General features: G+C 42.2%; 1 protein-coding gene across 6 annotated transcripts; it reads right to left on the bottom strand.

Moving 5' to 3' along the window:
• Nucleotides 1–1,296: 1,296 nt before the first annotated feature.
• Nucleotides 1,297–9,665, bottom strand: senp7b (SUMO specific peptidase 7b). 6 transcript variants are annotated; one of them, XR_011240362.1, is made up of 22 exons: nt 9,209–9,665; nt 7,751–7,862; nt 7,438–7,520; nt 7,199–7,363; nt 7,000–7,082; nt 6,748–6,917; nt 6,311–6,593; nt 6,047–6,159; nt 5,814–5,933; nt 5,386–5,419; nt 4,652–4,861; nt 4,326–4,573; nt 4,029–4,108; nt 3,835–3,951; nt 3,546–3,668; nt 3,353–3,445; nt 3,201–3,277; nt 2,825–2,883; nt 2,388–2,467; nt 2,227–2,295; nt 1,994–2,144; nt 1,297–1,542 (listed from the first exon to the last, which is right to left on the bottom strand). XR_011240362.1 is itself a non-coding variant. In XM_069521014.1 (22 exons), the coding sequence occupies exons 2-22, from the start codon at nt 7,859–7,861 to the stop codon at nt 1,405–1,407; spliced, it is 2,571 nt and encodes an 856-aa protein (XP_069377115.1). In that variant the 5' UTR covers nt 7,862; nt 9,209–9,665; the 3' UTR covers nt 1,297–1,404. The 6 variants fall into 6 exon arrangements, 4 of the variants coding, with proteins under 4 accessions (XP_069377115.1, XP_069377117.1, XP_069377116.1 ...); XR_011240363.1 differs by having other exon boundaries at nt 7,199–7,339; nt 9,397–9,660; XM_069521014.1 differs by having other exon boundaries at nt 2,388–2,431.
• Nucleotides 9,666–12,133: the final 2,468 nt, after the last annotated feature.

The raw sequence follows: 12,133 nt of genomic DNA, 5'->3' as shown, positions 1-12,133 counted from the left end.
ACGTGCTGCGGCTCACTCACACTTTCCACCTGCTGCTTCCTCTGAATCACAAACAGTGAATAACTGAGGCTAACTCACCCTGACCCTAAAAAAGAAGAGAACTATACGACATCATATTCATCTAAACTACAGTCGTGAAGAGTCAAGGAAACAAAACTCAAAAATTCAGATCACACAAATGTTGTTCATGAAGTTTCTCCTGACGGAAACACGACGGACAGTGTTTACAACATCTCCACCGAGACGACCGTCGTCCTTCAGACGAACATCAGAGATTTCAGTCGGCCTCAAGCTGAGAACCTCAAGCTGAGAACCTCAAGCTGAGAACCAGGATCAGTTTTCCAGCTTCAGGACTCAGATTATTTTTGGGAGGCGGACTGAGGCTCAATGGGCCTAAATCTGTCTAATCTGAACCACCTCTAAGATTAGCCCCAACTACGAAGCAAAACATGACCTGATCTCCGTTTACTGCCGCAGCAGCGCCAGACCGGAGCCGGGACGGGACCAGGACGGGACCAGACTGGGGACGAAACAGGGTCAGACAAGGGCCAGAAGGAAACCAGACCAGGATCAGAAGAGGGCCAGAGTAGAACCTTACTGCATTTAGACGAAATCAAATAAACCTTTTCAAATGTTTCAACCTTAAACCGGTTTATGATGTGAAAATATTTATCACAGGTGTTTTCTTGGTTTATATAGCTAGTGTGTATATATATATATTTATATATCTATAATTAGATGTTGTTGTTGTTTGTGTATAAAATCCCCTTTAGCATTGTACCCCCCCTCCTGTCTGATCCAGTTAATGAGCTGTAAGCTGATTGGTCCTCAGCAGGGGGCGCTCAGCTAAAACCCTGAGATTATAGAAGCAACCCACACACAACACAAACACACAAATAAACAAACACACACATAAATATTCAACAATGACCAGTTCACTGTCCGAGAGAAAACCTGCACAGAACCGAGAGAAACAGAAGAGAGATGAAAAGAAAACGACCGAAAGAGCGACGCGAAACCAAAACAGACAGTGACCTTTGACCTCAGCTTAGACAAACACCAAGGACACAGTCTCCTCAACGCAGACAACTCCCAAACACAGATTATCCAGGAACTCATCAACCAGACAAAACTTTACAACTTCACACCCTCGATGACAACATCCTGTTCTCACTGTGTTACCAGTACTGTGTTATTCTTACTGTGGATTTCAAAATAAAATGAACATGCATAAGTTCGATTTTGTTTAGGAGCAGAGGTTGTGTGAGACGATGAAGAAACAGAAAGTGAATCATGTTTTATGTTATAAAAGAAAGTTTATTAAAGTGAAACAGTAGAAAAATATAAATTATTTATTGCACGGGTGAATTAACGGCTCGGGGTCAGAGGTCATTTTGTTTTTGCTCAGGTTTCTTCTTCATGTCTCTGACTCTGGTGCATCCTTATTATCAGACTTCGAATCTCCTTGCGCTTCTGTCTCACTTGTTGCCGCGGAAACCAGTTGTCCAAATGCAACGGGAGTTCAAAGTGCACGACGGGGTTCTGCGGAGCCAATCAGAGAGCTCGATTTAGTGTAAGTGAAAATGATTGATTGATCTGATATTCATCATATACTTTAAAGATGTAGTCAGTGTCTCCTGATGTTTCACTGGTCAATAATAAAACCGTTAAAGCTTCAGTTGATGAACATCAGATTCACTTTCTGTCCATTAACTGATTATTGGACAGTTTGTTGTCGTCAGCATGTGAAAGTTTCCACTCATCAAACTAATCTTCATTCATTAGTAATCACTGACTAAAAAGATGGACGACATGACAGCTCCCAAAAAGTGAAGCCAGATCCTCTGGATCGCCCTCTGGTGGCTGGCTGCAGCACGGGTCATGAAATCAGGACGTGGAGACGCGTCATCCATCTTTACTTAAAGTCACTAAATGTTTGTTTTCTTAACAGTTTGAAATATTCATGTAATTTAACAAACTCATGTGTGTTCACCTGCAGGAAGCTCTCGACGTACTGCAGCAGGTACAGTCCACAGTCGCTGCTGTTGTCCTGCTGAGGGACTCTGCAGCTGCAGCTCCTCATGTTGTTCGACGTGAAGAGACGCGGCGTCCGTCTACGCACTTCCCACTCCACCTGCAGGTAACTACACAACATCCTGTCTCACTCACCTGGACGCAATTCTTTTATTTACATCACAGGAAACACGTCTCCACCCCCCCACTCACTCTCTGAGCAGTCTGCAGACGTTTTCATGGTACGACAGCTTCAGAGAGTCCATGACGAGGACGCACGGCCTGGAAGAGACGAGAGGCCGTCACGAGGGTAAGGCTTAGAGGGTTAGAGGGTTAGGGTTAACCCCGAGACGTGAATGAGAGCGAGGACTCACCTCTTTAACACGGAGTGACTGTGGCGGCCGAGCTCAGTGCAGTCCTACAGAGAAACACAGAAACCAACAGCCTGCTGGCGCTGAGGGGGAAACCACACGTCACACATATCCACAGTCACAACATGTGACTTCAGCCACTGGAGGTCTCTCAGTCAAAAAACGTCTGTCGACCAGCTGAACAGGCAACAAGCTAACTGGCTAATTGAGACTGACGACCTACAGTCACAGCTGGGACTGATCACATGAGCTCAGGGTTTTCTCAACGTGACATGAACACGTCAGTAAAGTCAATGAAACTCAACGTCACGTTTACACGTTCAACTAATGAAGAGAAAGAGACGTTTGTTACAGACGTGTTTGAATATGAGTACGTGTTGCTGTGTGTTGTGTGCTTGTGTTGTGTGTTTGTGTTGTGTGTTTGTGTTGTGTGTATTTACAGGAGGTTCTTGTCGTCTCAGACTCAGGCCTCGTTTTCCCGTCGCTCGCTCTGATGCTCCTGAAACAACAAGTTTTTTATCAAATAGAAAAGTAAATAACGTCCAAACATTTGAAAAGAATCACGGAACATGTTTGTGAACAGTGTCAAAGTTCACAAACTGTCTGAGGCTCATGGAGTTTATGAATGAATGAAGTTAATGGCTAAATTTAAAGAACTGTATCTGTCCATAAAAATACAGAGAATTTAGATTTTCATCTTTAATCTGCTCAAATACATTTCCTGTGGTTGCTTCACAATAAAAGTCCTGTGTGTGTCTGAGAGGAGAAGGACGACGGATCGACTAAAGGTCAAACGTGAGACAACAAACATCTCACCTGTGCAGGTCTGAAACTCTTCGTGCTGCACGTCCTCCAGACCCGGGAAACACACGACCACCAGGAACCAGTGAGCTCTGAAACATTCAACACGTTAAAGTCTGAGGTCGCCGACGAGGAAACCACGAGTGTGAAATTTTCAATCTTCTTACTCTTGATTGACAGGCACGAACAGGAAGTCTTTGGTGAAAATGTCGATGTGACGAGTCCATGTCTTCACCCTCTGATGTCTCAGGTGACGATCGCTGGGAAAATATCAGAGCTCAACTAAATAACTGAATCAAACACCCAAACATTAAATGATGGTGATACTGAGAAGCTTCATGATTGGAGAGCTGGTCTTACGGGACCGAGGGGGCGTCGTCCTCTCCTGCAGCTCGCCGTCTGCTCAGCTGTTTGTAGAAGAAGCTGCTGAAGACGTGACTCCGCTCGGCCACGGAGCCGCCGACGCCCTCCAGGAATAGAAACCTGTGGGAGGAGACATCAGGACACTCAGCTCCTCTAGTGGTGACTGAAAGGAATGACAACAACACAATCCAGGATTCTCCGGGATTTAAAAAGTGATCAAGCTGACGTGTGCCCTTCACAATAAGGCTGCGGTTAAGACGACTGTACACTCAGATTTCTCACTGACTTGAGGTAGAAGTCGATGATGACGTCGTTGAGGAACTCGCCGGCGTTCAAACGGGCCAGGTCCTCCCTCGTCACAGAGATGCGGCCTTTGCAGGGCGGTGGTGGATACTGGATCAACCTGCAGACAAAACTCAGGGTTAAATCAGGACAGTCATCAGGAAGCTGCTGCTCCTTTCAGAGGTTCAAAGGAGTCACCTGACAGGAAGCTGCTGCTGACCAGATGACCTCAGACCGGACTTCCTGTTCCTCTGACTGCTGCTCGCTGAACCGACCGTCTACAGACACGAGGAGGTCAGAGTGTTAACGGTCTCAGGGATTTAACACAGTTTAATGATTATTGTCTTACACGATCAACCTGTCATCACTTTTGATTCCAAATTCATGTGAAGACGAACGTGAGGAGGAAACGAGGAAAGTCGGCAAGGAAGAAGACAGAAAGAAAGAAAGGTGTGAAGAAATCAAGGGAAGGAATCAAGGGATGAGGTGTCTTACAGTAGAGTGTCCCAGCAGAACAAGGAGGTGCTGATCCAGGGGAGGAGGACAGCTGTGGAGGAGCAGGAGTCCGTCAGTCCAATCCACAGGAGAGGACGGGCCCTGACAGGAAGAGGAGGAAGAGGAGGAAGAGGAGGAACAGCGTCCCTTCTGATATTCTGTCATGTCAAGGATGGATGCCAACAGAGCAGCCTGAAGCTCCTGCAGCTGCTCCTTCAACACCAGCAGGAGGAAGCAGCAGGACGGACCTGACGAGACCAGGAGTCTGCTCATGCAACGAACCAATAAATAATCAATATCTATAGAATCAGATCAAACTGACTCACCTGAGGAGGCGGAGCTCTGACTCAAGGCCGACAGCTCCCTCTGCAGCAGTTTGGCCTGAGCGTCCGTCACCCACAGGAAGAGCAGCGAAGGGGCGGGACCTTCCCATCCGCTCAGCAGAGTCCCACCCTGAGCCACGCCTCCATCCCAGACGCCGTAACCGCGGAGCTGAGACGCCACCACCGTCACCTCCCCCTCCTCCCCCTCGGACACTGACGCAGAGAAGAACATGGACATTCATCCAATGAAATTTAATAGATTCCTGTATTACTAAATTATATTTGATGTATTTTATTGTTTTGATCAGATGTATTATATTCAAGTTATTTAGATTAAATTTAATGTACTAAATTCAATTCATTAGATTTCATTTGTTATCAAATTCAAATAATATTTTAACAAATTAAATGTATTAAGTTAAATCTACTAAACTAAATTTCTCACATTAAATGTATTAGACTGATGTTTTCATTTAATTAGTAAAAAGTAATATCGTTATCTACTTCGCTCTAAATTTAATTAAGTGTATTAGTTTCAATCAGGAGAAAACTATTCAAACAAAAAGATTGAATATTTAAATTATCCAAGATATTTAAATCAAATAAAAATAATAATCATTTATAATCAATCTTCTAACAACAATAAAACATTTGAACTAGTATCTGATCTAAATTATATTTATAGTATAAAGTCAAGGTTTGCTCATTTCAGAGAAAATCACGACAAGTGTTTTTACCTTTCACAGGAACAGTGATGCCGTTTTCAGTGATCTACACAGAACAATAAGAAAATACATTTTATTTGGCATCTTGTACATTTACATATGAACAGAAATGAATTATAAAAATAATCTGGATCAGAAAAAAACATCTGGTGGATGATCAAAATAAAACACGACGCTAAATCTAAAATCTAAACGTACGAGCAGAGTTTTCCATCGGTGGACTCTCCGCGGCTGTTACCGTGACGATAGTCTGATTTTTATTTAGGATTTATTCAATCAAAGTCAAAACTTTAAAGCTTTAGCTCAAATTTCAAACTTTTATTTTTCCATTGACACATTAAATCAACGTTTACGTCTGAGCAGCGATTTCTCTGCTTGAACTTTGAGCAGCTGAAATGATTGATCTGTTCCATCACTGATCAGAAACTCTTTGTGCTCACCATCATCTTCCCGGCAGCGTCAGCGTGGATCAGGCCAGCGTGAAGCGAGGTGAACGCCAGCTGCAGGTAAGGAGGCAGCGTCAGCTTGTCAGGACCTTCCTCAGCTCTGGGAGAACATTCCTGTCAGACGAGAGCGAGGTACACAGTGAACCCACGGAACGTTCCCACGGGTCAGCCGACCTCCTCCATACGCCAGGACGACACTGACTCTGCGACAGACGTCTTCCTCTTACCGCTCTCAGACATGATTCGTCCTCCGGCCTGCTGCTGGTGCTCTGTGATGTCATCTTTGTTCTGTGATCCCCACCTTCCTCTTCCTCGTCTTCCTCTTCACTCGACAACACAACTGAAGAAATAAACTGAGTCAAATCTTTAAATACAATCGATTCATTTGTAGATTAACTGAAAGTTTCACTCATCAACAGTCATTAAAAAGTACAGCTCTCATACTCTATGTAGGTTCTACATGGTTCTGTCTGGTTCTATAGAGAACTCACTGGGTTCTGCTGGAGTCTGTTTGTGTTTCCTCAGTCGGAGCAGGTTGGACTTCCTGTCTTTGAACTCTCTCCACCTCCGTCTCTCTCGCTCCCTCACGTCCTCCCTCTGGGCGGCCATGGTCGTCCAAGCAGTCCGGTCCAGACTCCGCCTCCTGTCCATCACAGAAGAGACGGAGGCGGGGGGAGACGTTCTGTGGACGAGGGTTCTGGTTGGAGAGACAAAGTCGTCCTCTGACGAGTTGTTCTGCAGAGAATCCACCGTTTTTCCTCTGTCGCTCTGAAACTAAACATTAAAAGCAAAAACGAATTCACTTTGTTTTATTAAATATTGTTTTGTTTATTGGTTTAAATTTTTTCTAATACATTTTGAAAATGTAAAAAGTATTAAAACATTACAACAGGAATCTTGGCAGTAATATATATAAATTTAAAGTTACCGTCCCGTCTGCTGCGGCGGCGTCCTGGCTTGGCGTCATGTTGCCTGCAGACCCCACTCTCCTCTGCGTTCTTGCTCCCGTTGTCAAAGGACCCCGACTCCCAGCATGCCCCTCACCTCTCAGAGAGTCCACCGACACCACAGAGACGGATTTAGTGGCCGAGGATGAAGCTGAAGTGAAAATAAAAACAGACTCAGTCACTGAGTTAAAATACTGAGGTCATGTGATGATTTAACCACTGAACCACATCACCTGCAGAGTCAAAACTCTTCTTCTGTGGTGGAGACAAACTCTCTGAGGCCAGCAGCCGGTCGGACACTCTCTTAGGATGCCATCTGGTGGAGGAATAGTGGGACAGCAGGTGAAGTGAAAAACATCCAACTGAACTTCATGTAAAATAAGTTTAATTAACAGACTAAAAAACAGAGAAGTTGAGCTTCTGTGAACTCACCTGTTTGAGGGCGAGGACGACTCTCTCTCTCTCTGTCCCTGCTGTGATTGGCTCCTCGAGCTTCCTTGTGGTCTGTGATTGGCTGCTGACTTTCCCCCTCTGTTTGGGCTGTTGAGTCCCAGCAGCGTTTTCACCACGTCGCTGAAAATAGGTTTACATGGCGTCCTGAACTGACATTTAAAAACAAGTTAAACTCTGGTGTGATGAACTCTGCAGACTGTAGGGGGCGTTTTACAAACCTGTGTCCATTTGTAGAGGAGCCCGGTGCGTTCCCAGAATGCATCCTGTCAGCTCTTCTCCTGTCAGACTGATCCCCATGATCCTGTTCAGCAGAAAGAGCTGTCACACATCTCTCTGCTCTCTGAGTTCTCTAACAGAGCCTGCAGAGTTCCACCTTAAATATTCAACGTTCCTGACACATGACTCTAATGTTCTATAAAGATAGTAGAGCACTAATACCACCTTAAATATACAGACAAATAAACTAAAATATCAATTATTCCACCTTAAAGACCTAATACATCAGATCAGCTAAAATATCTGAAATACCACCTTTAATGGAGGGGCGGGGATCTGGAGGCGGGACAGAGGTGACTGCAGGTGTATGTGGGTGGAGTCAGACTGGGACTGTTTCTTCCTGGGAATTTTATACTGAGACGCCATCCTTTCAAAATAAAAGAGAAAACACAAGAGATGCATAATCAAATATAAAACACAAAACTATAAATGTGAAGTTATACTTCATCAGAAATCAGGAGGTTTTACATGTGGATACTACAAGTTATACTTCATCAGAAATCAGGAGGTTCTACATGTGGATACTACAAGTTATACTTCATCAGAAATCAGGAGGTTCTACATGTGGATACTACAAGTTATACTTCATCAGAAATCAGGAGGTTCTACATGTGGATACTACAAGTTATACTTCATCAGAAATCAGGAGGTTCTACATGTGGATGAAGTTATACTTCATCAGAAATCAGGAGGTTCTACATGTGGATGAAGTTATACTTCATCAGAAATCAGGAGGTTCTACATGTGGATACTACAAGTTATACCGCATTTGAAATCAGGAGGTTTTCCATGTGGATACTACAAGTTATACTTCATCTGAAATCAGGAGGTTCTACATGTGGATACTACAAGTTATACCTCATTTGAAATCAGGAGGTTTTACATGTGGATACTACAAGTTATACCTCAATTGAAATCAGGATGTTTTACATGTGGATACTACAAGTTATACCTCATTTGAAATCAGGAGGTTTTCCATGTGGATACTACAAGTTATACCTCAATTGAAATCAGGTTTTCCATGTGGATACTACAAGTTATACTTCATTTGAAATCAGGATGTTTTAGATGTGATTACTACAAGTTATACCTCATTTTAAATCAGGAGGTTCTACATGTGGATACTACAAGTTATACTTCATCAGAAATCAGGAGGTTTTCCATGTGGATACTACAAGTTATACTTCATTTGAAATCAGGTTTTCCATGTGGATACTACAAGTTATACTTCATCTGAAATCAGGTTTTCCATGTGGATACTACAGGTTATACCTCATCTGAAACCAGGAGGTTCTACGTGTGGATGAAGTTATACCTCATCTGAAACCAGGAGGTTCTACGTGTGGATGAAGTTATACCTCATCTGAAACCAGGAGGTTCTACATGTGGATACTACAAGTTATACTTCATCTGAAACCAGGAGGTTCTACATGTGGATGAAGTTATACCTCATCTGAAACCAGGAGGTTCTACGTGTGGATGAAGTTACACCTCATCTGAAACCAGGAGGTTCTACGTGTGGATACTACAGGTTATACCTCATCTGAAACCAGGAGGTTCTACGTGTGGATGAAGTTATACCTCATCTGAAACCAGGAGGTTCTACGTGTGGATGAAGTTATACCTCATCTGAAACCAGGAGGTTCTACGTGTGGATGAAGTTATACCTCATCTGAAACCAGGAGGTTCTACGTGTGTTTAGGTTAAACTGACCTGAGACAGGTTGTTTCTGTGAAATGAAAGCTTGAACCAGTCCATTGACAGCGGATTGAACATGTCTCGTTCTCAGGTGACTCTGGATCATTAGCTCACACTATCCTTCATCGTTACACGAGGATCAGCTGATTCAGTCTCAGTATTTAAACACAACCACAAGTTCAACCAGCTTTAAATTCACAAACCTAACGTTAGCCGGCGGAGCTAAACTGATAGCTAGCCGCTAAGCTAAGTTAGCTGCAGGCTAACTTCTTCTTCTTCTTGTTTAAACTGTCGGGCCCACTCATGTGGCGGGAAGCGCGCGCTGTCCGCTGGGTAAAACGGGTTAAACGTTCATTCAGACGTGAGGTTCAAAGCTCCAACGTTTAAAAAGTGTCGGTGTTCGAGTCCGAGCAGGAACCGCTCCACCAGAGCAACCACAACAACCGTAGGAAGGCGGAGCCGACGTGATTACGTCATTGAGGACGTTCCTCTTCATCTCACACACACACACACACACACACACACAGACAGACAGACAGACACAGACACACACACAGACAGACAGACACACAGACAGACACACAGACACACACACAGACAGACAGACAGACACACAGACAGACAGACACACACACAGACAGACAGACACACACACACACACACACACAGACAGACAGACACACACACACACACAGACAGACACACAGACAGACAGACAGACACAGACAGACACACAGACAGACACACACACACACACACACAGACAGACAGACAGACACACACACAGACAGACAGACACAGACACACACAGACAGACACAGACACACACACAGACAGACAGACACACAGACAGACACACACAGACACACACACAGACAGACAGACAGACACACACACACACAGACAGACAGACAGACACAGACACACACACAGACAGACAGACAGACACTTCTACTTCTTCTGTAATGTAACTGATACTTCTTCTGTAATGTAACTGATACTTCTTCTGTAATGTAACTAATACTTCTTCTGCAATGTAACTAATACTTCTTCTGTAATGTAACTAATACTTCTACTGTAATGTAACTGATACTTCTTCTGTAATGTAACTGATACTTCTACTGTAATGTAACTGATACTTCTACTGTAATGTAACTAATACTTCTTCTGTAATGTAACTGATACTTCTGTAATGTAACTAATACTTCTTCTGTAATGTAACTGATACTTCTACTGTAATGTAACTGATACTTCTACTGTAATGTAACTAATACTTCTTCTGTAATGTAACTGATACTTCTTCTGTAATGTAACTGATACTTCTTCTGGAATGTAACTAATACTTCTTCTGGAATGTAACTAATACTTCTACTGTAATGTAACTGATACTTCTGTAATGTAACTAATACTTCTGTAATGTAACTAATACGTCTTCTGTAATGTAACTGATACTTCTACTGTAATGTAACTGATACTTCTTCTGTAATGTAACTAATACTTCTTCTGTAATGTAACTAATACTTCTACTGTAATGTAACTTCTACTTCTTCTGTAATGTAACTGATACTTCTTCTGGAATGTAACTAATACTTCTACTGTAATGTAACTGATACTTCTACTGTAATGTAACTAATACTTCTTCTGGAATGTAACTAATACTTCTTCTGGAATGTAACTGATACTTCTACTGTAATGTAACTAATACTTCTACTGTAATGTAACTAATACTTCTGTAATGTAACTAATACTTCTTCTGTAATGTAACTAATACTTCTTCTGGAATGTAACTAATACTTCTTCTGTAATGTAACTGATACTTCTTCTGTAATGTAACTAATACTTCTACTGTAATGTAACTAATACTTCTTCTGTAATGTAACTAATACTTCTACTGTAATGTAACTAATACTTCTTCTGGAATGTAACTAATACTTCTACTGTAATGTAACTGGCTTTAAAGTTTCTCTGCTGCTGTTTTTGCTGAACATGTTATATTTTAGTTTTGCCACAAGATGGAGCCACATCAGCAGTTTGTGAAACCGTCACTGTGGTGACAGAACCACGTAGAAAACATGGAGCGTAACATGTATGTACAATTACAGCATGATAATAATATGCAGATCACACGCTCTGCAGCATCAAACCTTTATTAGACTTTAATTCAGTCAAATTCAGAAAAATCAGATCCGTCCGTTCAGAGCGGAACCAATCAGAAAAAAATATTGATCATTGATTATTTGTGTTGAGGCAAACAGACGTGAAAAGTCTGTTTTTCTATCACGTCCAGTGAACTGATCATCTCGGTTACCATGGAAACGGAGTCAAATAATTCCGATTAATTAACAAGCAACTAATCAATCAAGTATTCATTGATGATGTAATCATTCAACAAACCTATTGATTAGTCTGTCGATCACCTTCAAGTTGTCAAGAGAAATAAACTTTATTGACTCAGACTATCCACAAATAATAAAACAATGTCTGATCGATTGAATTATTGATCGTTTTCGTTTCTGTTCGACATGTGAAGTTTTATTTTGAAACCTGTGAAGGAGGTCAGGGGATTTTATTTTCAGAGCTTCAGTTTGTGTGTCTGCGTTTCCATTTACATCATGAAGAAAAAGAGGGAACGATAAAAAGATCAAACTCAAAGCACAGATCTTCATCATCTCCCTCTTTGTTCATCTCAACTACTGATCGATATAAACTTTATTTAAACAGAACAATCTCTCATCACATTCAAATTCTTTATTTCTACGACAATAACATTTCTTTATGCAGAGAAATGATTCATTTTGTTGTTAATTCAAAACCGATCAGTGACTTGATCAGTTATCAGCTGCTAATCATGATCAACACCAACAAGCAGCAGTTCTTCTCTAATTTACTTTTTCTGTTTGACGTCACCGTCTGTTTTTGTCATGTGTCATATCGACAAAA

The sequence above is a fragment of the Paralichthys olivaceus genome, chromosome 24 (assembly GCF_024713975.1).
Source record: "Paralichthys olivaceus isolate ysfri-2021 chromosome 24, ASM2471397v2, whole genome shotgun sequence".
In the NCBI taxonomy this organism is placed as follows: Eukaryota; Metazoa; Chordata; class Actinopteri; order Pleuronectiformes; family Paralichthyidae; genus Paralichthys; species Paralichthys olivaceus.
Note: the sequence above shows the minus strand (reverse complement) of the source record. Positions and strands in the feature narration are given on the sequence as shown.

What these genes read in the sequence shown, in the direction of transcription:
- senp7b (XM_069521014.1), bottom strand. Translation starts at nt 7,861, where the DNA reads ATGGCGTCTCAGTATAAAATTCCCAGGAAGAAACAGTCCCAGTCTGAC. An exon ending in ATCATCGACTTCTACCTCAA is followed by an intron (nt 3,669 to 3,834) that starts GTCAGTGAGAAA and finishes CTCCTCCCACAG; the next exon opens with GTTTCTATTCCTGGAGGGCG. An exon ending in GACGACGCCCCCTCGGTCCC is followed by an intron (nt 3,446 to 3,545) that starts GTAAGACCAGCT and finishes ATATTTTCCCAG; the next exon opens with CGATCGTCACCTGAGACATC.